At 39.6% G+C, this 26563-nt stretch overlaps 2 protein-coding genes across 2 annotated transcripts; one reads left to right on the top strand and one right to left on the bottom strand.

Moving 5' to 3' along the window:
* Positions 1–78: 78 nt before the first annotated feature.
* On the top strand, positions 79–20867 carry LOC145778100 (telomerase reverse transcriptase-like). Its single transcript, XM_082589514.1, has 16 exons — positions 79–936; positions 1058–1244; positions 2458–2572; positions 3088–3289; positions 3517–3696; positions 3770–3843; positions 4487–4529; positions 4690–4779; positions 5098–5221; positions 5331–5418; positions 15427–15512; positions 15584–15700; positions 16441–16607; positions 16682–16868; positions 18170–18283; positions 20023–20867. Exons 1-16 carry the CDS (start codon positions 88–90, stop codon positions 20133–20135), a joined length of 2736 nt encoding a protein of 911 aa, XP_082445640.1. The 5' UTR covers positions 79–87; the 3' UTR covers positions 20136–20867.
* Positions 20541–24337, bottom strand: LOC145778101 (tumor susceptibility gene 101 protein-like). The gene has a single exon (XM_082589515.1). The coding sequence runs from the start codon at positions 24315–24317 to the stop codon at positions 23070–23072; it is 1248 nt and encodes a 415-aa protein (XP_082445641.1). The 5' UTR covers positions 24318–24337; the 3' UTR covers positions 20541–23069.
* Positions 24338–26563: the final 2226 nt, after the last annotated feature.

Genomic DNA, 26563 nt, shown 5'->3' with positions numbered 1-26563 from the left:
TTTTTCTTTCTTGCCAATAAAAATTAATAAATTCAACTTAATAGATTTTTTTATATACCGTAGGTGATTACTGTTTGAATACATTTTATGGAAAATTCAAAGTATTCATCAACAGGTCTGTATATATTACCTTTATGGCAGATTTTATATTCCAAGGCACATGGAAATGAAGTCCAAGATGAATCATTTCCTTTTTCAAATTCTTTGCATAAACATTCAGTTAGTGTCACATCCGCAAGAAAATTAGTCAAGTTGGTGTTTGAAAATGCAAAAGAAACAAATCTGACAGTGCAAAAAGTTAATTGTAACAATTTCAGTCAATCAGCTGTTTCTTCTAAATTGACCACAGACCGTTTCCAATCTTCACTGCTACTAAAGAACATGCAAAATCAAAAAGTATCAAAAATAGATCCACCTGAAAAACAGAAATATAGAGATGATCTTGTTTTTTCTACTAATAATTTTCCATTGGTAACAAAGAATAGGACAACTTATGCATTGAAGTCTAATTGTGCTATTGATAACTGTTCTCCTTCACGGTTTGTACATGCATTTGAAAATCATATCAAATCTATCGAACATGAAGCTGCTAAATCATCACATAGTGTGATATTGAAAAGTTCTACAAAAAAGTTAAATTTTGTAAATGCATTTGGGCCAACTGTGTTATCGCTGATGAAAGGTCACAAGAACATTGGGAAGCAATCAACTTCAAAATGTTCAAGAAGAATTCACATCAGAAGGCATTTGAGGAAAGCAGTTAATGTTTTTTATTTGATTTTGAAGAACTGTGCATGTGACAACATGTATTACCTACTGGAAGTCCACTGTCCCATATCTGCCTACAAAAACTTATTGTCAAAGAAAACACAGACAAACCAGGAGCTTAAACAAGAAATTTTACAATTATTAGACTTGCACACTTCCAGTTACAAAGTAAGTTACATTTAATAGTGTTGCTTGTCTGTTTTGAAAATATCTAAAGATTATTAACGATACCATTGCTTTAGTGCTGCAAATGCCAAGACTTTTGTCAACGTTAATTTTACTTATACAGGTTTTTCTGTTTCTACGTTCAGTTATCAAGCAGAAATTTCCTATGAATACGGTTTGGGGAAACCAACACAATGAGTCGGCCTTTTTTAACAATTTAAAAACATTTTTAAGTTGTCGTCGGTATGACAAAATCATGATAGATGATTTGATTTCTAATATTGAACTCTCTGACATTCCATGGATAGCAGGTATGGGTCACAAACCTAAAATTTATATGTGTGTGTAACTGTGTATGTAATGTAGTGTGCTTAGAGCAGCTTGCAGTTTTTGAAGACTCTTTTTGCTTTATTCCAAGTACAATATTTCCTTCACTAAAATTTGAAAAATTTGCATATTCTTTTCAAACTAAGGAGGAAAATGATTGGAACGTCTGGTCACTCTAATCAAACAATGAAGAATCCCAAATGTAGATACTAAACTCATGTTCAGTTTCACAAACTACTGTCTTTATCTTCGGTGCTATAAAATGTTGTAATGTTTTACGTTGGTAAATGTTAATGTAAAATATTGTTATTGTCTATGTAAATGTTGGTAATTGCCTGATTAGTTAATCAAAGATCAGTAGTTACAAAGTTCATAAAAATAAATTAACCTAAAATTTAGCTAAATGCAATTGCATTTTAGCCTAAATTTAATTGAAATTAATCTAAAATATATGATTTTTGTAAGTTTTAGTACTTTTTCCTGAAACCAAATTATTCCTCGGATGCAATAGGGATATGATCCTTGTTATGGTTTATGTTCAAAGTCTTCACATTAGTTTTATCAATTTTTAGATGTGCAAATGCATAATTTACATGGTGTATATATAGAATGTGCTTAACTTTCCAGGTGTGATCAAAGTGAAACAACCTGCAATAAATATCAAACAAATATTTTTCTATAAATGACTGCGTAATTTTGGTAGTGAACATTGCCATTTCATAGATGTGAAGTAGATACTGGATAGGTTTACTATTGTACCTACATATCCTATGCTAATACACTATCAGATTGTTTTAGTGAACAACCATCAAGCTGACAGTTTTTTGAGGACCGATAATGCTTACACAGTCCAGATTTTTAACAAATTTGCTACTGTTGGTCATGGAAATATAACCTTTAGAAAATGGACTTTTTATCAAGTATTGGCATAAGAAACATGCATCAGTGCAGACTAAGAGGCTAATTTTATTTATTTGATCATCCATCATGCCTCTTCTCTAGCTCGTAAAAGGGAGATTTAGTAATTTTTGTAACATGAATGATTTCAATAACATTTTAACATTTGATTATTTTTCATTATGTATTGGCAAGATTCTTTCAAAATCTCTCAACTGTTTTATCATCTCAGTTTTGTAATCCACATTTATGATTATTTTTTATTCTCTTGAACTTAAGTTGTTGTTTCTTTATGAAAAGGTCCACATCTCAAGGAATCTTTTTGCAAGTTTATGAAATGGATGATGTTGCATTTTGTCTTCATATTGTTGAGAAAGTTTTTTTACATCACCGAGCATGCTTGCTTTCGCAACAGGTAGTGTATATAAATTATATATGTTATGGTATTGTAGGTCAATCCTGGTGTTTTGGAATGAACACCACTTTTCTTTAAAGCAAAAATGAAGAGAGAAAGAGAGAGAGAGTCATATATTTTTATAAACGTAATACTTCAATATTTTGGAGGAAAAATACAACAATACTTTTTTTTATAATTACAGCTAAATACAGCACATTTAGTGCAATGTGCTTTAACATTAACTGCTTGAAAAAAAACGTTAGCACTGAAAACCAGCTTAACATAAAATTTCTGGAAAAACTGTGGTTTTAGACTGGGGTTAACAAATTGATAATGGATTTAAGACTTGTCCACAAAATCATTTAGCTTCACATCCCATTCTCTCTTTTCTTTTAAATGTTGCTTACAATTTCAAAAGTGTTAGTATTTGATAATTTGGGACATTGCCATAAAATAAAACAATGTTTGCCATGCAAAATCAACTGTAAGTATGAGAATCACTGCTATAAAATTATTTTCTTTACATTTTGTAGGTTACTATACTTCAGACAAGAAGTGTGGGCACAGTTGATACTTCGAGGGTCACAAGTAATTGTGAACAAGGGTATTTGGCTTCCGCTATCGGAACAAATTGATTCACAGACTCAATATCAAGTTCGGTTTTGCCCAAAAGCACAAGGACTAAGACCCATAATGAAAAGTGCAAAAAACAATCCTCATCTTTCCTTAACCATGGTATGTTTGTCCAATGTCGAATTTTACAGGAGCCAAATTAATTCACCTTTTTCATAGCTAACTTGTTTTCTTTTTGTCAGTTGTCGCAAAATATTATTGGTGTTGCATTTCATTTGCATCTGCGGAGATAAAAGTTTGTGATTCGCTGATTCCTACCATAAACTGCTTCATTTTGAGCTTTCGTTTGTTTATATGTGATCACAATAATTATGATGACCTATTTTTAGATTTCACCACAAGAAATGTTGAAAGTGCTTCAACATGTTTGCAAAAAGTATCCGAAAATATTAGGGTGCTCTGCCCAGAGTCGGGATGATATTTACTTCAAGTGGAAATCGTTTTGGGAAAAATGCACTTTGAGGTGTAAATATAATGAAAAAACGACACTGGATTTATATTTTGTGAAGGTAAGGTCAGAGCTGTTCCCTCAGCTATTATTATAGAGTTTGTGCAGAAAGACTAACCAGAATTACCGCGCAGGTTGATGTTGATCGATGTTTTGATACAATACCAGTGGAACAATTACTGCTTATAATTCGGGAAATATTTGATAGGTATGTAAATATATCAATAAGCATACTTGAATTTTGCGAAATAATTCTACTGATATTTCTCAATCGCAACTGTTTTGTTTAGACACAACATACACAGCACTACGTGTATTTCATTTTCGACCGCTCTTAATTTTTAATAATTTTGTAAAGTATTACTATTAGGAAGAACGCTCGTTTTTGTTTCAATGAATAGTGAGCAAATTTGTCTCCCTTATGCTTTGGAAAATTAAACTTTCTGAAAATAAAGGATTTTGACCTTATTTTACCACAAGATACTTGTTGAAGGCCTATTCAGAAATTATTTTCGAGGTAAAGGAATTAAACCACAAGGGAGTTTTGTTATTTACGCTACGCTGTTGTGGCGTTGTTCCAACATAGCACAGTTTCTTTTTTGATTAACTGGTTGACGTTTCTTGTTCAGCGTCTGATTAAGTTTTTGTGTTACAAATCTTTTACTCGATCACATATGTTTTTCAATGAAAGCTTTCTGGGGTATAGTAGGTTATCCTTATAAGTACACTGTGCATTTACACATGTGCAACATGTTCTTGTTTCTTGTTAATGCTACGTGTTCTTATCTTATTAAAGCCTTCAATTCTGCATGCACGTTAGGTGTGTTTAAAACAACCATTTATATTTGCAGAACTGCTCATGTAGACATTCATCACTTATCGAAAGGTTCTCAGGTAGTAGCATAGTAATCACGATAGTTTTTATAAAAGATTTTGTAATAGATTCTCTCCTACACCCCGTCAATACACTAATCCACATAACGGTTTTTCCCTTGCATTGCCAGTTTCTATATTACGGCACCAGTCTGTTAGCTTTATAAAGTTTATGTTGCAGAGATACACACGGATTGGTGATTGCTGTGACGCAATGTACTTGACGTTGGTCAGATCGTTAAAAAGTGTTACACTTGATGTCATGGGAAAGGTAGTTTGAAAGAGAATTTTCTGGTTGGTTTTCTTTTGAATAACATATCTTTGAACAGAAGCGACATGCTTTGCCTTCTGTGATGCCAACCTTAGTGTTGTCAATCGGTTTTGGTTTAGATGTGGTCTGGGCCCATTTACTAGTCTATGTTTCAGACATGTCAGGCAGATGTATTTGATATCAGTGCCACACTGTAGCCTAAATTGCTCATACAACAACGACTTGAAATGCGCTCACACCCGTTTGTTCAAGCAAACGATATATTTCATGTGAAAACGTTCTTTAAACCTGCTTTCCTTCTAATCTAAATGTTTTTAGAAATTCATCAAATTGAAAGGAATTCCTCAAGGCTGGTGCTTGTCTTCATTGCTCTGTGATTTGTTTTATGGCAACATGGAAATACGTTACTTGCAAGATTTTATGAAATCTGAACCGACAAAAAGTAAGGCTTCAGACTCAGCAGTCACTAGACAGCTTGTCAATTACGTACTGTGCTTAGCGAATGTGTGTTGCTCAACTTGAACCAAAAAAAATATATCTTTGAATTTCAGCTGATGCTCCTTTGAATGTTCTGATGCGATATGTGGATGACTTTATGTTTGTTACAAGTTGCAAAGCCACAGCGGTTGAGTTTCTAAGGTAAACTCAAAAGCATTATCTTTGCAATTTATCTTTTTTAAAGTTATTGCTGCGCAATGGCAGAACATGCCCTGCTTCTGTTGTAATGATCAGAAACTGAAAAAAAAACATCTGCCTACCGTTACATGGGACTGCATAAACGAGCTGTCTAGTATACTATGATTCGTGTAGGCTTTTATGGGAACTCATGAAGTACCGTACTTTGCACAGTATCAAATTGTTGAAGTTACACCACAATTGCGTCGTCGGGGTGTCTATATTATTACCCTAAACCCATTCTTTTGCTGAGTGCTAAGCAGACATAAGATTATGTACCACTGTAAAGTCTTACCTTTTTCCAAACTTGTGGGGGTGTCCAAACTTTTTTCCCAGGTGGGCCAATAGTTTCCGACAATCTTTTTTTGCTTAAACAATGGTGTACACTGTACACGTAGCAATATTGTATTATGTAATGCCATTTTCATACAACAAAGCAATATGCAGGTTTAAGTATTTCATTGTAGCCTATACATATCACGGGATATCATAAGTTAGACTGTATAAGTTATCTGCTTTTCAATCAGATATTAACACAGCTATGTTGGTGTCAAAGATGAAACTGACGTCTTGATTTCTATACTCAGGTCAAGTCTGGTTCGAGGTTAATGGTAGGCAAGCATAAAATATCACTTTGATGGGAGTCGCTCAGCTTTAATCTCAGGCGGTTCTTGTTCAAGTTCATAAACGAGAACGCGTGCTCACACAAATAAGTTGAACCGAACAAGCTCAACGTTTTTTTTTAACAAACTTTCGCATTTCTGGAAATTTGTTTTTATCCAGCTGCTGGTAAGAGACACGAAAGATATTGTTGTTGGCTTCGCACTGAAGCTCAATAGACCTTTCCCGCAGCTCTGTGCAATAAAGCGTGACGTTGAAAACAATCACGCTGGCTGCTTCATAGGCAAGCACCAAATTGTTTGTGAATAGTTCAGTTCAGTTGTTTTTATTTCTGACCATCATATCAAAACAATACACTTTAGCATAGCAAAGGTCGAGAAAAGGGTAGAAGCGACAAAACGCGAACGTTAAAACGTACTTGAGACCGAAGTAAGTTATTGAGTTGAAAGAAATTTGGCACGGTCGCAACACCTTCAGAAAAATTTAAGATATAAAGGGAAAATAAAAAAATAAAATGTTACAAAACAAAAACAACATATATTTAGGCTATAGCTTTATTAGCCCACATAGCTTTAGCTGATATATTTAAGATTTGTATGGACAGTTGCTATGAAGATCGGCCATGGTGCGTTATCAAGAGTGCTGATGGTCGTAAGGGGAACACGTCTTGATGCGTTTAGCTCATAGCAAAGAAGAGCAAGGCAGGCAAAGAAAATCCCACAAAGAAATCCTACCACGGGCAAAGCCATTTCAAGCGCAACGCACCATAGGCCTTGCACGACTCACAAAATAGATAGGCTATAACTTGACAACATGAAAACAATGACAAAAACAAATAAAACAAACTAGCAAAAACAACATCATCATCTTGCGAAAATTCAATTAAACCCAGGGAAGTTATGTCTTGAACATATCAAGCGTCTTCTTCTTTCGTTTGAGACTAGATCAAATTTCAGGGCAGGTGGTGGAGAGCCAGGTGAGTGTAGCTTCGTCCAGCGTTGCTATACCATGCGTTCCATTTGGTGCCTTGTAGATGGGACATTCGAGAACGACATGGTCAGCAGTTTGTTCCTCCGCGCCGCATTCGCAGGCCGATGAGTGGTTGATTCGCCGGCCGATGAGAGATGAACATATCAAGCGTGTTTTAATAAAAGTTGCGTTGATAAAGCGATAATTTTAGACCCCACTGAATACTGGATAACTTGTTGAGTAGCCTAGTTAGTAGAATCTGCGTAAAAACATGGAATCAACGTTAAAAAACAAGGTTCTGACTGTTAAATTTTATTCAAGTTACCTTTTTATGAAAAACAAGCCAAGTGATACAATGATAAGCCACTTATTTAATGGGCTCTAATAACTGCGTATAAGCTATGGCGCTTGAAGGAACTGCTGGTAGTGTGTTAATGTCTAAGCAAAACGCTGTTGGTCTTCAATTCTGATAGACTTACAATTTCTTTCTGCTTTAGCTACTATGTCTTTATAATAATAAATGAGAATTACTGTCTTATTTGCTACAATAAGTAGGCTAAGTGGGTTTCAGTTTGTAGCCTTTTTTGCTTCTTTACTTGTGAAAGCAATGCAGCCTATCACTTATGGTCTACTTGCACTGAATATGAATCAACTGAAGTAGGCTAATAAGCTGGACTGCCATTCAATCAAGGCCGTAGCCTAACTTCGTCAGTTGGGGCTCCGATACAATAATGAGGCCTCCATTTGTTTCTGTGCTTAGGCTATTATAGAACGTAGAAATGACATATGTAAGCTAAAGCTCGCACGAGCTGCAGACCACGAAACACCCGTGTCTGTCAGTTCTTGTTACAATCAGCTGCTGACAAACATGTATTGTTACTATGAGCTTATACCTTGTTTTGGCCGCCTTTTGGCTCAATTGCCCAACGGGTCAACCTGTTGATGAAGACGTAGGGGCACACACTTCGCATTTGCCCAAACTCATCCAATAAAAACTGGATTTCCGCATAAGTTTGGTGATTACTTTGGATATGAAATCGAAGTTACGTTTTAATCTTTTTTTCCGACCACAGAAGGATTTCAATCACAGTAGAATTCGCCTATAACGGCTTCGTTTATAACGTCAATTCGCCTATTGCGTCACATTTCGCTCGGTCCCGGCAGAATTCCTATCTTTTACGTACATTGTAGTTCGGCTACAACAGCATCGCCTATAACGTCAATTCGCATGTAACAGCACCCCTTATTGGTCCCCAGACGTCTTTTGTTCGTTTATAACGTCACTTTAAGCCATCACCTTCACCACGAACGGTCAGTCTTTTAATCCAGTTAGCGCTGCTGCTTGCAAAATGTCTTCCCTTTATTTTGCTACGTCGTTCGCAGCAGGGACTTTAATTAACTGAATTAACTTTTTTCCCGCGTGAAAAACTATCACGTGTAAAAAGCAGCTCTACAGCTGACCTAACAACTCAAAGCAACAGTTGTACGTGCAGTACTGTAGTGTATAAACTAGAAGCCGCAGTGCTACACAGTACAGTTGTCGAAAGAGATCTCTGAAGCAAAATGCCAAACAAACGAAGACATTTCCCTCTTTGGAAAAAATATGAAATTGTTGGCTGATTCAACAGCGGTAAGGCTACAAGCGTATCAGAGCTTGCAAAAGAATATGAAATTCCGAGGTCATCATTGGAAACAATCTCTTTCTTCAACACCTCTTTCTTTAATCAAAAGACAGTTTTGGAAATAGTTTGCGGTAGTTCGTCTATAACGTCTATTCGGCTATAACGTCAGTTTTTGCAAATCCCCTGGAGGTGCCGTTATAGGCGAATTCTACTGTATTTGTTTGTTTAGCCTACCCAGTTTTATAATCCACCCAGTAAAGTTGACATGAAGTCCAGTAATAGGCTAGCTTAATCACGTTTTTTTGCTCCCATTGCAACAATATATAGGCTAGAGTAGCCTACGTAGCCTTCACTGCGATCACAAATGCAACACAATAGCCTAAAAGGCAACGGAGAGATATATAGCCTAGTTGTCGAGTCAGCTGCTACCCTTATTTTAGCATGCCATTAAGTGTCTTTGCCGAGACAAAGCCGCAAACTCTGGAGCGGTGTCGAACCGACGTCCTTTGCAAACGTTTTCATCACTCAACCATGCAGTAATTGTTTGTACTTAATTAGAGTTCTATAGTGTTAAAAAGTTTTGGACAACAGTTAGTAGGCTAATAATTTAATTAAGTTGTATTAGTCTAACCAAAAAGTATGGTATTGGGGATTCCACTTGCGCTGTAGTCCAATTTAAAATAAATGCGTGTGTGTTGCAAACTTGTGATGCGATTATTCCTATTTCGACAGAAAGTAATAATTGCCAAAAATACATAGGCCTATGCTGTCTCATTCTGTGTCAATATATTAGTTCCATAAGAATAAAAGAAGCCGAACTAAATACAAACATTAAGTGGCTAGAAACCTGGAGTGACTAAATGCATAGGGTACCGTAAGCTAGGACAAAAACATCAAATTAATAAACGGAAATGCTGCACGAAAAAAATATAAGTGTAGATTCTAAATGAAATGATAACACGATTAGGCTACCTACTTTAGTTGTTAACTCAAATATTTTTGAAATAAAATTTATCAATGCGTGGTCATTTCGTTCAGTAGTCCCGTGCAGTAGGCTATAGCGCTGTGCCGGCGGTAGTTAGGCCCATGGGCTAAGGCCCTATAGTAAATTCAAATTATTTCTAAAAATAAATAACTTAATTGTAATGCTCAACAAAGTACTTTTAGTACAAAATGTATGACTAAAATGAGCGATGGTTCGATCAAAACGTTCAAAAACTTTGCTTCCCTAGTACGATTTCGTGGTTTGTTTTCAACGTCACGCTTCATTGGTTGGCTGCGGGAAAGGTCTATTACCAGCGGTCGTTGAATTTGCTGGCAAGAAAATGAATGAATGCTGGACTGTATCACTCATTACCAGTGCTTCCACTTTTATTTTGACAATTGATAAATCCTCTTCAGTTTCCTTTTCTATCCTGAAAAATCCCCTTTTTCTCAGTCGGAAATCCTTCAAAATTTCCTTCATAGGCGAGGTTATTTTTGACGTTATTTAAGTTAAAAAAAGTGCCAATACAACTTTAAAGTTATTTTAATCTCACCTAAGTTACGTTTTAACCTGAAAGAACAGAAAATCAGTGAATTGAAGAAGTGGTATAGTATTCAAATCGCTACAAAAAAACAAAACCTTGCAGGCAGTAGCATGGCTGATTTAGTTGACAAACCGAATCTGATAACATAAAGTTGCTGAATAAATTACAAAGGTTAGCTTGATTTTTTTCAGTAGCAACGGTATGTCGAAGCAACGCTGTTTTATTAGAACAGTACCGTAGGCGATACAAAAGCAGCACATATTTTACAATAACATAGTTTACTTCCTTTGTTCACTGTCCAGCCAAAAAACTGCTTGTCAGTTAGTCGGTTCTGGGATATTTACCTGGCCTGGAGTCCTGGACATCATTTACCAATTACCACTCTCATCTTTCCCACATGGACTCTTTAACCTATCCCTAACACCGAAAATATACAGCTGGTACTGTAAATGTGCAGTAACGAATTATCCATCAATTAACAAATTTATTTTTGTGTTTAGTTCGGTTTTCCTTGATGCGCTAACTTGTTCAACTCTACAAGGCGAGGCTATCTCTTTTTTCTCTTTGTCAGTAACGTCTTCACAATCATCTGAGACTGATGAAAAACTTTAGGATAGGGAACGTTCAAATATTACGTAACGCCTTCGAGGGGGAGGGGGGGTTTATGCAAAGCGTTACGTTAGCGTCACATCTGAGGGGGAGGGGGTTCAAGCAAAACGTTACGTAACGCTTTCGAGTACGGAATGGTAGTTTTTTGTGCTGAATTCGTAGTGAAAAAGCGTTACGTTGGCGTTACATGGGGGAGGGGGGGGGGTCAAAAATTCGGAAAAAAAGCGTTACGTAATATTTGAACGTTCCCATACTAGGCCTATTCATGATACTGACTCAGTCTGACTGTGTACACCATACGGTACAATTATAGGCTACATGTCGTATACACAGCCTAGCTAGCTCTATTATGGGTGCAACCTAATTCGTATCCTGAACACTTGGTACGGTACCCTCATTTCGTACCCTGAAAACTAACTCACTCACTGCACTCACGTCAAATTCCCAAAATGGCGAGAATAGAAATCAAGTGACGAAAAGGCGAGGATTGGAAAGAGAGTGAGAGGAGGTTTCGGATGGCGAGTGACGACGGAAACCAGCTGATCATCGTTATTCCAGTCGTTTTTAGAACTTTTGAATGGAAATATTAATAAAAATTTGTTTAATATTGCTAAAAACAACAATTCCCTTTTTAAGACAAAATTTCCTTGTAAAATTGTTAAAATCCCTAAAAAATCCTTCTGGTTTTCATTTCCCTTTTTTATCCTTCGAAGCGTTGAAAAATCCCTTTTTCGGGATAAAATCCTTCAGTAGAAGCACTGCTCATTACAACACTCTCAAACAACAATAGTTGGTTTTGCGATTATGACGCAACAATGATTTCAACTTTCTCGCCTGGATTGGTCGGTGTGAAAATACTGTCTTCATCATTTTTTTTAAACAATGCAAGTTTAATTTGTATGCTCTCTGTATGTCTGCAGGCCAAAAATAACACATTGTGCAACAACAGGTGCGGGCCATACAAAAATGTCTCGCGTGCCGGACTTTGGACACCCCTGCTTTAGTATGAACCGACAAGGCATCGAACCTACGCTTTCCGATTTAGAAGCAAACACTCCAACGTCTAACCGGCTTGCTAACTGTTTACTGAGGCGGTTAACAAGAGTGCTTGTCATTCGGCTACATCTTCCAAACGATTGGAGTTAAAGGTGATGATGATGATGATGGCGTATGAGCGATCTTTCCAGGCTAGATTGGAGGGCAGGAAATCTTCAGCCACTCAGCAGTCTCGTCGTCCAGGACCCTCAGACCATGCGCACCGTGTGGAGGCCGGTGGGTTAAGCAGTGGTGGATGACATGGTCTGCGGTCTGTTCCGTGGCACCACACTCGCATTCTGATGAAGGAGCCAGGCCCCACTTGTACATGTCCGAACGAAAGCGGCCGACGCCAGTTCGCAGGCGGTTTAGCCTGACCCACGCAAGCCTTGCGAGGGACATCCCTGGTGGACGGGGATCGGCGTCGGGTATGAAGTCACGGAGCGTGGAGGTGTGATTTTGCCACTCCGTGTTCCACATGTGGTTCGTCCAGTGTGCCGCACTTAAACCAAGTTCTTCTGCGTTCTTAAGGAGTTGTTGTGCGGCAGGCACAAAGGGGCGTCTTGATTTCAACCGCTGCTTTATAGGTGGTGGTCTCTTGAATGTTGTATGGAGGAGATGGTCGGGGTCCAAAGCGCGGCGAGCGAGAGAAATCGTGGCTCCTTTACGGCGTAGCTCAGCGGGTTGGATGCCTGCTAGGATGGGTAGGCAGTCCGTTGGAGTGGGACGCAGGCATCCAGTCACAGTACGCAGTGCATCGTTGATAGCGGTATCAATCTGGTGGGTGTGAGAACTACGGCGCGCAGTACTCAGCGGTGGAATGAACAATGGCTAGGGTAGCTGTACGAAGAGTTTTAGCACCAGCTCCCCAGCCGGAACCCGCAAATCGCCTCAAAAGTGCGACGCGTGTAGATAGTTTTTTGCGCAGTGACTTCAAGTGCCGGCGGTTCGTGAATGACCTGTCCAGGTTTATGCCGAGGTATGTAGGTTCGGCACAGTAGGGCAGGCGTTCCCCATCAATCTTGATGTTTATCTCACGCTGTGCCTCCCGGTTATTAAGGTGGAAGGCCGCCGACACTGTCTTTGACTTGCTGAGCTGTAGCTTCCATTTCTGGAGGTATGCTGATAGTGTTTGCATGTCTTGGCTGAGGTTCCTCTCCACTGACTGCCAGTTTCCTGCTGAGTGCAGGAGTGCCAGGTCGTCTGCGTAAGCACATTTCCTGGAGATGGTGGGGGGCAAGTCGTAGGTGTATATATTGAACAGGAGAGGAGCCAAGACTGAGCCCTGTGGGACGCCGTTTTTAAGCCGGCGTAGCCTGCTTCGACGACCGCTACCGGTTGTGAGGGTAAAACTGCGGTTTTGCACAAGTTCCATCATCATATGGACCATGTGTCTGTCAGGGAGCAGACGGAGTAACTTGCAGGTAAGGCCGCTATGCCATACGGTATCATAGGCAGCCGTGAGATCAACAAACACGGCGCCAGCCTTCTTCTTAGCCGAGAAGCTGTCCTCAATGTCTTAGGTCATAAGTGTGACCTGATCTACGGTTGATCGTCCGTGTTGGAAACCAGCTTGTTCACGGGGGAGCTGCGGATCTATTATTGGTTCGACACGGGCGTAGATGAGTCTCTCGAGGATCTTGAAGGGGATGCAGAGCAGTGTGATTGGACGGTAACTCTTCGGGTCCCCTGGGGGCTTCTTCGGCTTAGGAACTGCAACCACAAGGGCTCTTCTCCAGATTCTGGGAATTTTCAGGTGGCGCAAACAGCAGGAAAGGAAGTCTTTTAACCAGGACTTTAAGGAGGCAGAAGCATGGAGTATCAACTCCGGGCATAGGTGGTCAGGGCCCGGGGCTTTACCTGGCTTTATGTGCTGGAGTGCGGCGGAAAATTCTTCCGGGGTGAACTCACCCGAGATGTTGTCCCCGTCTGGGGTTGTTACCCTCCAGAGGTCCGTCATTTCTTGCAAGACGGATCTATCTGACTCACGGTCTCTCGATTTGTATTTCCCGTTCTCCACAAGTTGTGAGGCGATGGAATTTGCTGAAACGGAACATTGTTGACAAGAGGCACGTGATCTGCCAGTTAGGTTGTTCAGTGTACTCCATGCTATGCGGCTGGAGTGCGTGAAGTCGATTGATTCAACGGCTTCTGTCCAGCGCTCCTTCCTCTTTAAGTCCAGCCTTGCCAGCAGAGCTGTGGCTGAGCTGTTGGTGTCATTGCCCTGAGGGGCGTGGAGGAAGTCGGAGTAGAGGCTTTCGCACTCCTTATCCCAGCACGGTATGGAGGTCTTTCGTCGGCCGCAGGGGATGGATTGTTTTTCCGCTGATGTTATTGCATCACAAAAGTCTTGGTAGGCTTCTTCCACGTTGTTGGTGTGAGGGGATGGGAGATACTGTGTGGCTTCATTGGTGAGGAGGCTATAGTACTCCCAGTTAGCCATTCTGAAGTTCCATCGCTTAACAGGCTTGCTCGGGACAGGCATTATGAGCGTTAGAGCCGTGATAATCGAGGGTCGATGTTGGGACCTGGGGAACTTCTCTAGCACACGTCTGTCCGGTTGGCAATTATCGGAGTCATCACTTGCGAAAGCCAGATCGGGGTTTGTACCAGTGTTCCAGCGTCCGGAGAAGAAGCTCGCTGCACCCTTGGGATCGTGCAGTAAGGTGAGGTTATTATTGGCTGACCATGAGGCCAGGCTTTCTCCGTCGGTGTTGGTGGTGTTGTATCCCCAATCAACGTGGTGGCAATTAAAATCACCAGCATGGAGGCTGGGTTGGGGGAACACTGGGATGGCTGTTGGTGTTAAGCGTGAGGGTGGTGGCTTATAGACATTGATGATGTGATAGCCTGATATGTCTATGCATAACCACTCTATCTCCGATTGGGCACTGGACTGGTCTATTGGCGTCCAGCTCAGTTGCTCATGGACAAACGTGGCGAGGCTGTGTTTCCTGCTGATGGTTGCGCCTGCGAGTGTGAATTTGGGTAATACCAACTTATCCACAGATGTGCAGTGGGTCTCCTGAAGGAGAATAACGAGGGCCTGATGTTTTGTGGCCAGATACTCGATGATGCTGAGCTTGCTGGCCGTAATGCCCTCGGTGTTCAGCTGCAGTACGGTGGGTCGTCGGTACTTTTCGACAGAGGAGCTGCCGCGCCCTGAGAAGGGCGTTTCCCTATCCACCCTGCGCTGAACCTGGGCCTGTTTTGCTCGAGTGTGACAAGCTTCGCTTCGCATATCTTTTTTCTTAAAGATATGGTACTGACGGGAGGGACCACGAGAAGGTGTTGTCCTTTGAGAGCTTTTCAATTTGAATTTACTTGGTTGCTGATTTGGAATCATAATCAAAAGTGGACAAACGGTGGAATATGTTACTTCTATTGATTAGTTTCACAAAATATTATAATTCTTTTCATCATTTTTATCCAATGCAGTATTCCGATTAATCACACTCCCTGTCGTTTTGTGCCCTTAAACCTTCGACTTTTACAGATATTGCAGAGACATCGTCTTGTTAAAGCTAACTTAGGCTTTCTTGGACGTTATCCTTGAACAATTGAATGAACATGTTATACAATTGCAGAAAAATGCAGAATGGCTTTAAAGAGTACGGATTTCGCATTAACGAAAAGAAAACAGTTGTAAATTTCACCTACAAACAAGAGAACGGTAATTGTTTGCTCATGTATTATATTTCTTGGACAAAGTTAGCCTTTTCTAATTTTTTTCTTTTAATTTAGATCATCATCAAATCACGATGTTGGAGCAAAATAATTCCTTTCCCTGGTTTGGTTTTTCCTTTCCCACCTGCTATGTTGCAAGAACTGCAAGATTATCCCATGAAAGTTGCAGCCAAGGTTTCTAAACTTTAAAATTAAGATATTAATTTTATTTTTCTAATTTTGGGTGAGAGAGAGAGATTGTTTATATTTCAGAACCCCACTTTCAGAGTAGGTGATGGAAAGCCAGGTTGGTGTAGATTCGTCCAGTGTTGTCGTGCTTTTCATGTGGTGCGTGCTTTGTAGATGGACGGCACACCCAAAAGTAGCATGGTCAGCAGTTGGTTCTTTTGTGCCACATTCGCAGGCCGACGAAGGATCCAAATCCCACATGCGCTGCGCATAACTCGAATTCGGTTTAGCTTGACCCTCATGGGCTGGTTCATCCCGAGAGTCAAGATTGCAAATTTTCGCGTCATTTATTTTGTTAACAAAATCTAAGTAAAAGTGTGCAGTTATTTTAATGTGATTCTTTAATTCTAGGCCATCCAGGCCCGGATGTAGGGGGGGGGGCAGAGGGTGCAGGTGCCCCGGCCCCCTTTTTGAAGGGGGCCCCCGACGTGGAAAAAATGTGATTTTGTGTTATTATTTTTTTTCTTTCATCCTTTGAAGTTTGTACAAATACTGTGCAGTGCTGGATTAATGCTACTGTAGAGGTGGTTTTTCGCGCCCCCGGCGCGGAAATTTTTTTTGCACGGGGCCCCCCGATATAAAAGTACCCCGGGCCCTCCATCACCTAAATCCGGCCCTGAGGCCATAGTCTGTCGTTTGTAACTGATATTGTACCGTAGTATCTGAAATAGTTCTATTATTTTCAGATGCATACAATAATGGCGGGGTTTCAATCGATTTTTCAAGATATTCACGTTTTAAAACTATCCGTGATTGCATCACTGTTCAGCCTTCAGCTACAAACTACGCTGTATTCAAATCTCTCAGAAGAAGTTTGAGACTACGCGTAGCTGCTATATGCTTTGATGTAAAAGTAAGTCACATCTCTTTTGAACAACCAAAACAGTTCGCTTATTCGTATTGTAATCCAACTGCTTTACGTTGCAGATTAACTCTTCGTTTCGTGTGCTACGAAATGTATATGAGCTTGCATGCATGGCCGTGCTGCAGTGGCTTGCGCATAATCTGTGCAAACCTGTCGAATACCGTAAAGCATATCCCGGTGAAGTGGTGCTGGTCGTTAACAGACTTGCAACTGTTGTTGGGTTGTCTGCTATCCGAAAAAAAGTACCAGGTTAGTGCACCTAAAACAAGTTATCGAAAGAAGGGGATACGAAGGCTTTTAATACGTCTGACAATAGAAGAGCTTCTGTTTATCGTAAATAATCTGTGTTTACCGTAAAATGATGATTGGCACCGATAGTAGTTTAATAAATCTTGCTATGGTAACCTGCATTGCGTTATTAGCATCAGGCCTGGATACTCACTGCATGCTCATTTCAACTACCCGTATACTTGCTTTACATCTAGCCTACTGCAAAGGTTTTGTTATGAAAAACAGCTTGCTAGTAACTTTTCAACTGTCTTTCCAAACAAGTATATATAACATTTAGTAACTGTCTTCTGTAGCTGACTATACTAGCTGCATTACAAAACTTTCTGCAATTTTGAAAAGAACCGCATGTTTCACGCGCTACAAACTACCGCCCTGGTAGTGTCATAAAAACAAGGCAATCGCTGTGAGCCTTCGCATCCCCTTCTTTAGATATCCCTGACCTAAAAACATTTTGCCTCACTAGTTGGATAAGTTAGACTTTCTCGATTTCATTTACTGAGCATACAAGCAACCTGCAAGTTACGCGGTACTATATTTGCAAACTCGTTTTGCAACCCAGGGATATCTAAAGAAGGGGATGCGAAGGCTCACAGCGATTGCCTTATTCTTATGACACTACCAGGGCGGTAGTTTGTAGTGCGTAAAACATGCAGTTCTTTTCACAATTGCAGAAAGTTTTGTTGTGCAACTGGTACAGTCAGCTACAGATGACAGTTAGTAAATGTTACATAGAGCATATTTAAAGAATACTTGTTTGGAAAGACAGTTGAAAAGTTACAAGTTAGCTGCTTTTTTTAACAAAGTCTTTGCAGTAGGCCAGATTTAAAGCAAATAAACGGGTAGTTGAATTAACAAGTAACCATGAGCGTGCAGTGAGTATCCAGGCTTGATACTGATAGCGCAATGCAGGTTATCATAACAAGAGTTATTAAACTACTAACAGTGCCGATTGTCAGTTTACGGTAAACAGAGATTATTTACGATAAACAGAAGCCCTTCTATTGTCAGACGTATTAAAAGCCTTCATATCCCCTTCTCTAGATATCCCTGTTGCAACCTACCTCAGCCGATGACTATATCTCCTCAACCAGATGGTCCTAAACTCGCATTTTCAACCGGTTCTACCATTTAAAACCTCGACGCCCTTTTCCCCGTTATGTATATGAATTCACATTCCTTGTTTTGTGGTTGCCCTTGCAGTCGTACAATTGGACAGAGTTAGCACCTTTCATGTCATAGTTACTGTTTTTCTTTTATAGGACAAAAGTTTCCCACTCGTGCTATGGTACTGTGGATATTTTTCAAAGCATTCTACAAAATGTTGCTCCGCTATCAGTCGTGCTATAAAAGGATTTGCGTTCGACTGTTAAATGGTAAGACATTTTCGTTTTGCAGATCTCGTTAAAAATTTAGAAGCATTGTTTTTTTTTGTTTAAAATTTCAGTTCAATAGCACTGTGAAGACTTTGTTTATTCGTTCACATGACGTAAATCAGGGGTGTGCGAACTTGCAGCACTGCTGGGCCAAATACACATAACCAGCTTGGTCTGCGGGTCACAACCAGAAATGTCCATTGTTTAGTGTTTACTATTTCATGACGAATGTGCCAATAAATGACCACGCAGCTACCTCACGCTTAACTGGCCTAAAGGCAGTGGCGTAGCTAGGGAATGTGCCGCCCGGGGCGGATTCAGATTTTGCCGCCCCTTCAAGAAAAAGCATAAGAAAATAAAAATTTTTTAATTGACTTAAAGTGGAATTATTGTATGTTTTGAATCAGTAGCGTAGCCAGTAGTTTTGAAAGGGGGGGTTTTAAGGGCCGGCGGGCGAAGCCCGACGGCGTCCTCGCCAAAGACGACACCCAGCGGCGGGGGGTCTGGGGGACCTCCCCCAGAAAATTTTGAAAAATTAGTTTGGATTTGGTGCATTCTGAGAGCATTTTCAACAAAAATGTGGGTATAAATATTCCTGTAAAATGGTGCTGTCCGGTGGCATAGCAAAAGGATAAGATCATGTTTTCTTGGGAATTTTTCGGTAACTTAATAAAGCTAAGTTTCTATGTTTTCTTGTTGCTAATTCCTGGCTGAGATATTTGAATGTTTGGTATTGGCAAAACTCGCTTTTTTAATGGAGTTTCGTTTAAAATTAGGCAAACTTTGTTTTGGAGACATAGAGACTGAAAGCATCATTCTCAATATCGTGACGTCACATGCGTGCCAAAGGGGGGGTTGTAACCCCCAAACCCCTCCTCCCCCTTGGCTACGCCACTGTTTTGAACGTTGCCATTCTGTTTGCTTTTATTTTCCGTGTAATTTTGCATTATCAACAACAACAAAAAACTTCCTGTCTGAAAGTGCCGCCCCCCAGACGTGCCGCCCGGGGCGGTCCGCCCCCCCCCCCCCTAGCTACGCCACTGCCTAAAGGCACCTCAGACAGAGCACGGATAGCGGGAACTGCAGCGCGATGCTCAGCGGATGGATGTTCACCTATTCACACACAACACGCGAGTAGGCCATTTAATCGCAAAACAGCAGCGGATTTTTGTGTTTTTTCGGCGTGCGGACGGCTTGCGTGCGAGATGCAGGTAAAGGCTTGTTTGCTTAATTTTACACTGGTTGAACCTGTCGGGTTGCCAAACAAAAAGTATGTTTACTAAACGTTGCAAACTTGAAACATAAATGAAAATCGTCTAGAGAGCCACACCTTATTGAAAATTTGGACCTTTCCGCGGGCCACAGTTAGCACACCGCTGACGTAAATGAATGATAGTAACGGAATTGAAGTAAATTAGACAATTTTTTGTTATAATGGAAAACTAAACTTGCGATAAACGACGTGCCAAAAATAAAGCACTATTTGGCGTAATTTCCTCACGAAACTTATGAGATTGGGTTGATATCTTTGTTTGTGAGTTAAGAAACATTTTTTGCAAAATTATGTATTGTACTCGGACTCATCTCTATTCTCCACCCAGGGGGTCATGTAGCCAAGCCATAACTTTGAGCTTCGCAATTTTGACCCAATGATGAGGTAACGTACGGTTGCAGGAATGAGTGTGGTTAGCATTGTTTGTTGACGCAACTCGAAATGATCAATTTGCATTTCTTCACAGGAATGAAGATACAAGAGAAAAAGTTACCCAATAAAAACTGGCGACATTGCAACAGACTTTTGCAATCTGTTACAGCCAACTTCCCGAAGCAATTAAGACATCTCCGTGCTTGAATCCATGCAAAGATAGATGAAGTAGCTCCTTTTATTTTTCGGCAACCCGTGAACCATGATATGACGTCTCCTCTCTCCGGGGGGCATATTTGAGCAGCCCATACAAAGTTAAATATCAATTTGTTGATGCAACTATGTTTTTTCTAATTTATTTTATTTTGAATGGATGATGTAAATAACAAATCATCATCAGTTAGTCATGGAAGACAACTACAAGGCTGTCGTGCAGTTAAAGCTGTCAACACCCAATTTTCGTGTTTACTTACAAATCTGAATCTTTGTTGATCTAACATTGCCGCTTTTGCCCACTTAGAAACTGCGGCAGTATAAATATGTTTTATGCGTTGAAAGAACGCACTTAAAGTTTCAACCTGTCTTCAAGAAGTTGCGAGAACAACAAAGCGACACAGAGTTGACATGTATTACTGGTGAAAATATACTGTACAATGAAATACCAGTACGGAAATGTGGTTTTGTATAAGTAACTTGAAGCAAAACTCTTGTGGTGATAAAATACATAGCGAGTTGCAACATAAATCTTTGAATGGGCAATAACGCTGATATTGCGTAATTGTTTAAATCGTCTTAGGTGAGGAAATTGCGTCTACTCTACAGTCTACACTCTACATGATTTGTTTTGTTCTTTTACGTGATACACTAATAGTTTTAATGTTTGCGAACGAAATGCCACAGTAACTGAAGTGTTTTGGATTACAATCGAATCGAAAGGTTCTTTCCAAGTTTCGACAGCATTCTTTATGCAGAGTTACTACTTAATTACGATCCAGACGATGTGCATGAGATACCAATATGCCAAAACATATTTTAATTGCAAACCCACACAACTCAACCAACAACAAAGAATATTTACACCCCTCTGCGTTCGTTCAGAACAACTTGTAAATCGCTTGGACTTCAGAAATATGTCCCATAGTCCCAACTATCAAAGCATAGCTACAATACCAAACGTTCACATAACTGGAAGAACAATGATACATCCCCAATACAAACAGAACAAGAATATCACTTATGAATTTGTGAATACTGATAGAAAATGACTGGTTTTGAAAGCACGTCTTTTCTAAATAAAGCCACAACACACAAAACATACTTCTGCAACCGTCTTGCTCCTGCAGCGGGGATCTTGCACACTTCAGAGGTAGTGACTCGTATATGGGCCGGTGGAGAGAGCTCGGAATTAACAATGAGCCTACTGTATTGCACATTTGAGACCTTGGTTCTTGCTGTTATATTACCTAGTGCCAACTTTAGTCGTGACCTTCACGTTACTCTTCTGAGTAAATGCACAGCAAACTGTCCAGTAATGTTCACACTACACATCATTATGTTTGTTGTACTGTACAAAACATCTTACTGCACAATACAATCAGGCGTCATTAAGTCACGGTAAAGTTACGAAAAAGATAGGCTTGAGGTAGGCCAGAAGCCGAAAAAGTTTGGAAGTCGCTGACGTATAGCCCACAGCCCGACCACAACGCAACATCAACCAGTACAGCAACAACGAAGTGATTGAAACAAGGACAAGTGCAAGAAACGTGTTACTTTTGTTGTATCTGGAGCTTTTCTCCGTATGATAATATTATTGTTAGAAAGAGAATCGTTGTCCATCTTGCAAAACACTTGACAAAAATGTGTGAATAACACAATTGCAAAGTAGACAATCATTTTCCTTTCGGTTTGGTAATGACACAGAGTTAAAATCAACATAAGCTACTGTAGCGTCGACTTTCATCAATGGTGTTAAAGCCATCCATCTGTCACTTTAAAACTCCTTTGAGCGCTTTTCAGACAGGAGTAAGATTATCAGACGTTTCTTGAAGAAGCGTTGACGCAAAATAAAATTGTTCTTATTACATTATTTAAAACACATGTATTGCAGCTCCGAAGGTAAGATACCAATCAGGGTTGCTGGATTTGTTGCATTCATTGTACGATGACAATAGTGATAACTAGTGTTGCAACAACAATAATATTATTTGTTACAGCTGTGGTGCACAAGATCACAATTACTATCGATCTTCATTCAACAGGATTAGAATTGCCTATAATGACTCGTTACGAATTTTACACAATATGCCTCGTTATGCTAGTGCATATGAATGCAATTCTCTACTAAAAGCTTTAATGTCTTCTGACACTCTGTATAAATCTAAATTCTTTGAACACTCCAATGACATGCTCTGCGTTTCATTCATATTATTTTGTTCTTTGTGATTTTTTCTTTGCTTTCATTCTTTGTCAAGTTTTGCTGAGCCAACCGCAGTCCATTGTATCTACCAGTGATTGTGCTGAATTGTCTTCTGGCTATTTTTGCGCCGTTGCTGTGTATGTGCAACTGTATACCATTTATTATTTTGTTTTGTTTACTCGAATATGGACATTCTTGTCTGACGCAAATAAATAATAATATGTGTGCCACAAGAACACTTGAACATTTTTTAACATCGGTACTGTACAATGTACATATTTTCTTGAGTAAACGACGCATGTGGGCGAAAGGCGCCCTCAATCAGGAATACGGTACACAAAGTTGTTCAAAAACCAGCAGTCCCAAGAGGTGTTAAAATACACCATATTGGAAGCGTTCAACTGGGCAATCATATTAAATTGTAAGGTAGGCTAATAACAGGATTTTTAGTAATTTCATTGTTTTTTTTAAAAACATACTTTTGACAAGGAGCTGCGTGGCATTCGTTGAGCACAACAAGGGGTTCTACAATGGAAAAAAAGTTGAAGTACAATGAATGGGTGTTCGTTCCAAAACCGAAAAAAGCCTTTACATACAGTCAGTTTGCTATGGTATACTGTAGTACGGTACAAACCAGTAAACCATGCAATGACATAATTTCGTAAGCCATATTATTCATGAGAAATAAAACAAAAAAAATAAACAGATAACAACCATACAATTCTTTAATACACACTGGCCAGTCCTGCAGATTTCCTTGCCTTTTGAATTACAGCTCGGAGTGTAAACTGTTGACGAGATAAGGCTCGCACATGTTTGAGAAATGTATCAACATCAACCACATTCTTGTGCAAGGCCTCACCAAGGTAGTAAATTGCATCTTCCAGTCCTTGCTCTTCTGCAAATGATGAAACAATTTGTCTGTGAACAGGTGTGGTTGCCGTCACAACTTCGTCTACTTCTAAATCATCTTGACGGTTTTGAAGTTTATCGATTTCTTGCTTTAGCTCTGCATTTTTTGTTTCTAACGTTATAGCATTGCTGTCAGCTTCATTGATTTCATTTTCTAATCTCTTTAAAATTGCATCCAACTTTTCCTTCCCAGCTCTCAGATCTTTCTCAGTTTGTTTAAGCAGTGCCATTTCGGAATCTGCTTGGGCAAGAGTATCTTTCATGCGTCGTTTTAGCTTATCATTCACGGCAGATAGCAATGATGCCCTAATCATTGTGTCGTCAATACCAGGTTGCTTCACTTGAGTTGCTGTCACTTGGGGTGGAGTAGGATAAGGGGGATTTGTAGTGCCCATTGTTTGAGGAAGGGGATACCCTGGATATTGCTGAAAACCAGAATTTTGAGGTGGATAAGGTGTTTGTTGATTCATGGCGGGAGGGTATGGGGTGGTGGAAGAAAAGCTTGGCTGGTAATTTGTTGTGGGTGGCCCTTGTGCAGCATAACCTGTTGGTGGGTAAGGAAGATTTGACTGAGGAGTCGATGGAAAAGCTTGTGGGGGTGGTGGTCGAGAAGGCGCCATTTGCTTTGCGAAAACAGGTGGTTCATTTGCAAAAACCGTTATCATAAGCTGAATACACCCAACTAAGTTATGACTGTGAGGTCGCCATTCATTGAGATATGGCAAATAAATTCTTCCGTTCGTGTCCACATGCTTTCCTTGGCGCACCTGCATTGCGCTAGTGGGCTTCACGAAGCATAACGGAGGCAGGGATGGGTGAGGTTCTTGAAGCCAAAGAGCAATGGGAATATTATATGTTTTACCTTGATACGTAACTGGAACAGTTCCCTTCAAGCATACTAAGTTTTTACTAGAGCCGTCATTGTAAATAAATTGTTCCATAGTCGGTTTTAAATCTTTGTAATGTCTCAATGCCTTGATAGCATCTTGCTTAGCTGCTTCAAGTTGAGTGTATTTTCCTAGCATATTAGATTTCAGCCAGTTTTCATAATGCCGTGTCATTTTGAATCACTAAAATTCTAAGCAGTATTGGCATACAAAAACTGAAAGCATAAAACTATACATGTTACAATTGGTTAATTGGAGACAATGTGTTCGACCAAATACTAGCACTATAAAACATGCTAAATAAGTGATTACCGGTAGTTCCTTGAGATTAGGATGCGGTTAAAAAGCTCAAATGGAAAAAAGTACCATACAATTGGCATACAGTGCTTTACTGCTACCTTTACAATGGTGGCTAAACCTTACATCCTAGTATACTTTTGAGCAGTTGCCTCTTACACTGATAGGACAGAATTGTGGTAGTCAAATGCATAAAATTGGTTTAACTTGTATTCTTATGCTATTAAAAACCAGATTTTGGTTGTATGGAATCAGAAATAGCATGTTTACAACTGCAAACAGGAAACTTTTGATTAAAACTTTTTTCTTTTTTTAAATGTTAATAAAACACATGTTGTACCGGTATATAAACTGTCACTGATTTTCAAGCATGTATTTTACATGAAAAACAAAATGACTTAAAATAAATCTAAAATTAACTGTTTACAAAAATACAGAGGCCAATGTGGGAAACGTGGTAACACAAATGTAAATCTGGTGTAATATTCATACAATTCACCATCGTGAATCTGGGGAGGTAAAAGGATAGACCCTCGGCCCCAGAGGCTCACGCGACGACGACTATCAAACTTGCAGAATATAATCAAACAAAAGCAGAATCTTTGGAATGATGTCTACTGTTTGAATTTAGTCAGGTACAATGGTCAAAAGATATGAGACCACAGGTAATTTTTCTTCACATTTTATGATTCCAATAAGTTTTCCAATTGTTGAAGTGATGTTGCCGGAAAATTATTCCATTCACTAGGTACTGCTGAATGGAGAGCAGTCCTGAAATGCGTTGCTCAAGCACACCCCGAGAGTCGAACTTGCGCTGCGTGATCTTGAGCTGGGCACGTAACCACTGAGGTAACGGGGCAGACCTTAGCTCAGTGCTTTTCATTTATGCTTTCTATCCTTTTCAATTGTGAATAGCCTAGAAAAGTTTGACTGTTCAAGTTTTCTAATTGTGCTGAAATTTGATAATTTCTTATTGGAGGTAAAGTTTTGCTCATGAAAAAAGAGAATGTGGTAATGTTTACCTGCAACTTTTACAGCGCAAGTGTTTGCTCTAGATCACTCTGTCAAATTTTCTTTTAGTACAGTTATACTAATCCTAAATTGGGTGAATGACTGATTGTATACACACTGATTGACTGATTGTATATACATCTCTACTGTTAAAAAGTAGCTGTAAAATTAACTATACGGATTCATAAAAAAAATTATCAATATGTATCAGTTTTACTTTCAATTACTGATGCCATTTCACAATCCATAATTGTAAGTCGGCAATAATTTTGCCGAAATAAAAATATGCTAAAATTTTGAAGGTTGATACTGCAGCGCCTGCCTTTTTTCAGAAACAACAAAATTTTTACAGGTAACCAAACAAAGCTGTCAAAATACTTTAGTTAGACCTTTTTTTTTTTGATAAATAACACATTTTTTTGCTGAAAAATTACACAATCAATCTAAAATAACATTTGCCTCCACTGAGTTGTTAAACTACCTCAATTATTTTTCTATATGTTGGATAAATGACACACAACCAATCAAAAAACACTGACTTCACTTTTAGCCATCAACCGAGTCTGAGTTATTGATTGAATTTTTATCCTCTGACTGAAAAAGCTTCTTTGAGAGCTTAATCCTGGCAGTCTTGCATACTTGTAATATACAGGATTTCAATCACTGACGCAGGCCTAGTCACCGAGATTGACAAACTGGAGTTTCCGATTGTTGAAGTGTTGTTGCCGGAGAATTATCCCATCCATTAGTTGCCGATAAATGGAGAGCAATCCTTAAAGTGCGTTGCTCAAGCGCACACCTCAAGAATCGAACCAGCGCCGCTTGATCTTGAAGCTTCTTCGTTTGAGAAGTCACATGCCAACCAACTGAGCTATTGGGGCAGACACCTGCCCTTGACCATCAAACTGCTGCGTATGATATTACAGTTTCACAATGGTTTCACATAAGCATAGTGACAGCGCCCACATGTAGTAAAAGTGCCATAGAGATAAAAAAACACGGAACAGCTATAGGCTATCTACCGACATAAAGATATAGCCACTTCCATATTTTTAAAGTTTTGCCCTTTTTTCCTTTTATTGATTCTGAGTTTATGGTGTATGCACAAACTT

Source organism: Aplidium turbinatum, chromosome 10 (assembly GCF_918807975.1).
Source record: "Aplidium turbinatum chromosome 10, kaAplTurb1.1, whole genome shotgun sequence".
NCBI classification, from domain to species: domain Eukaryota; kingdom Metazoa; phylum Chordata; class Ascidiacea; order Aplousobranchia; family Polyclinidae; genus Aplidium; species Aplidium turbinatum.
Note: the sequence above shows the minus strand (reverse complement) of the source record. Positions and strands in the feature narration are given on the sequence as shown.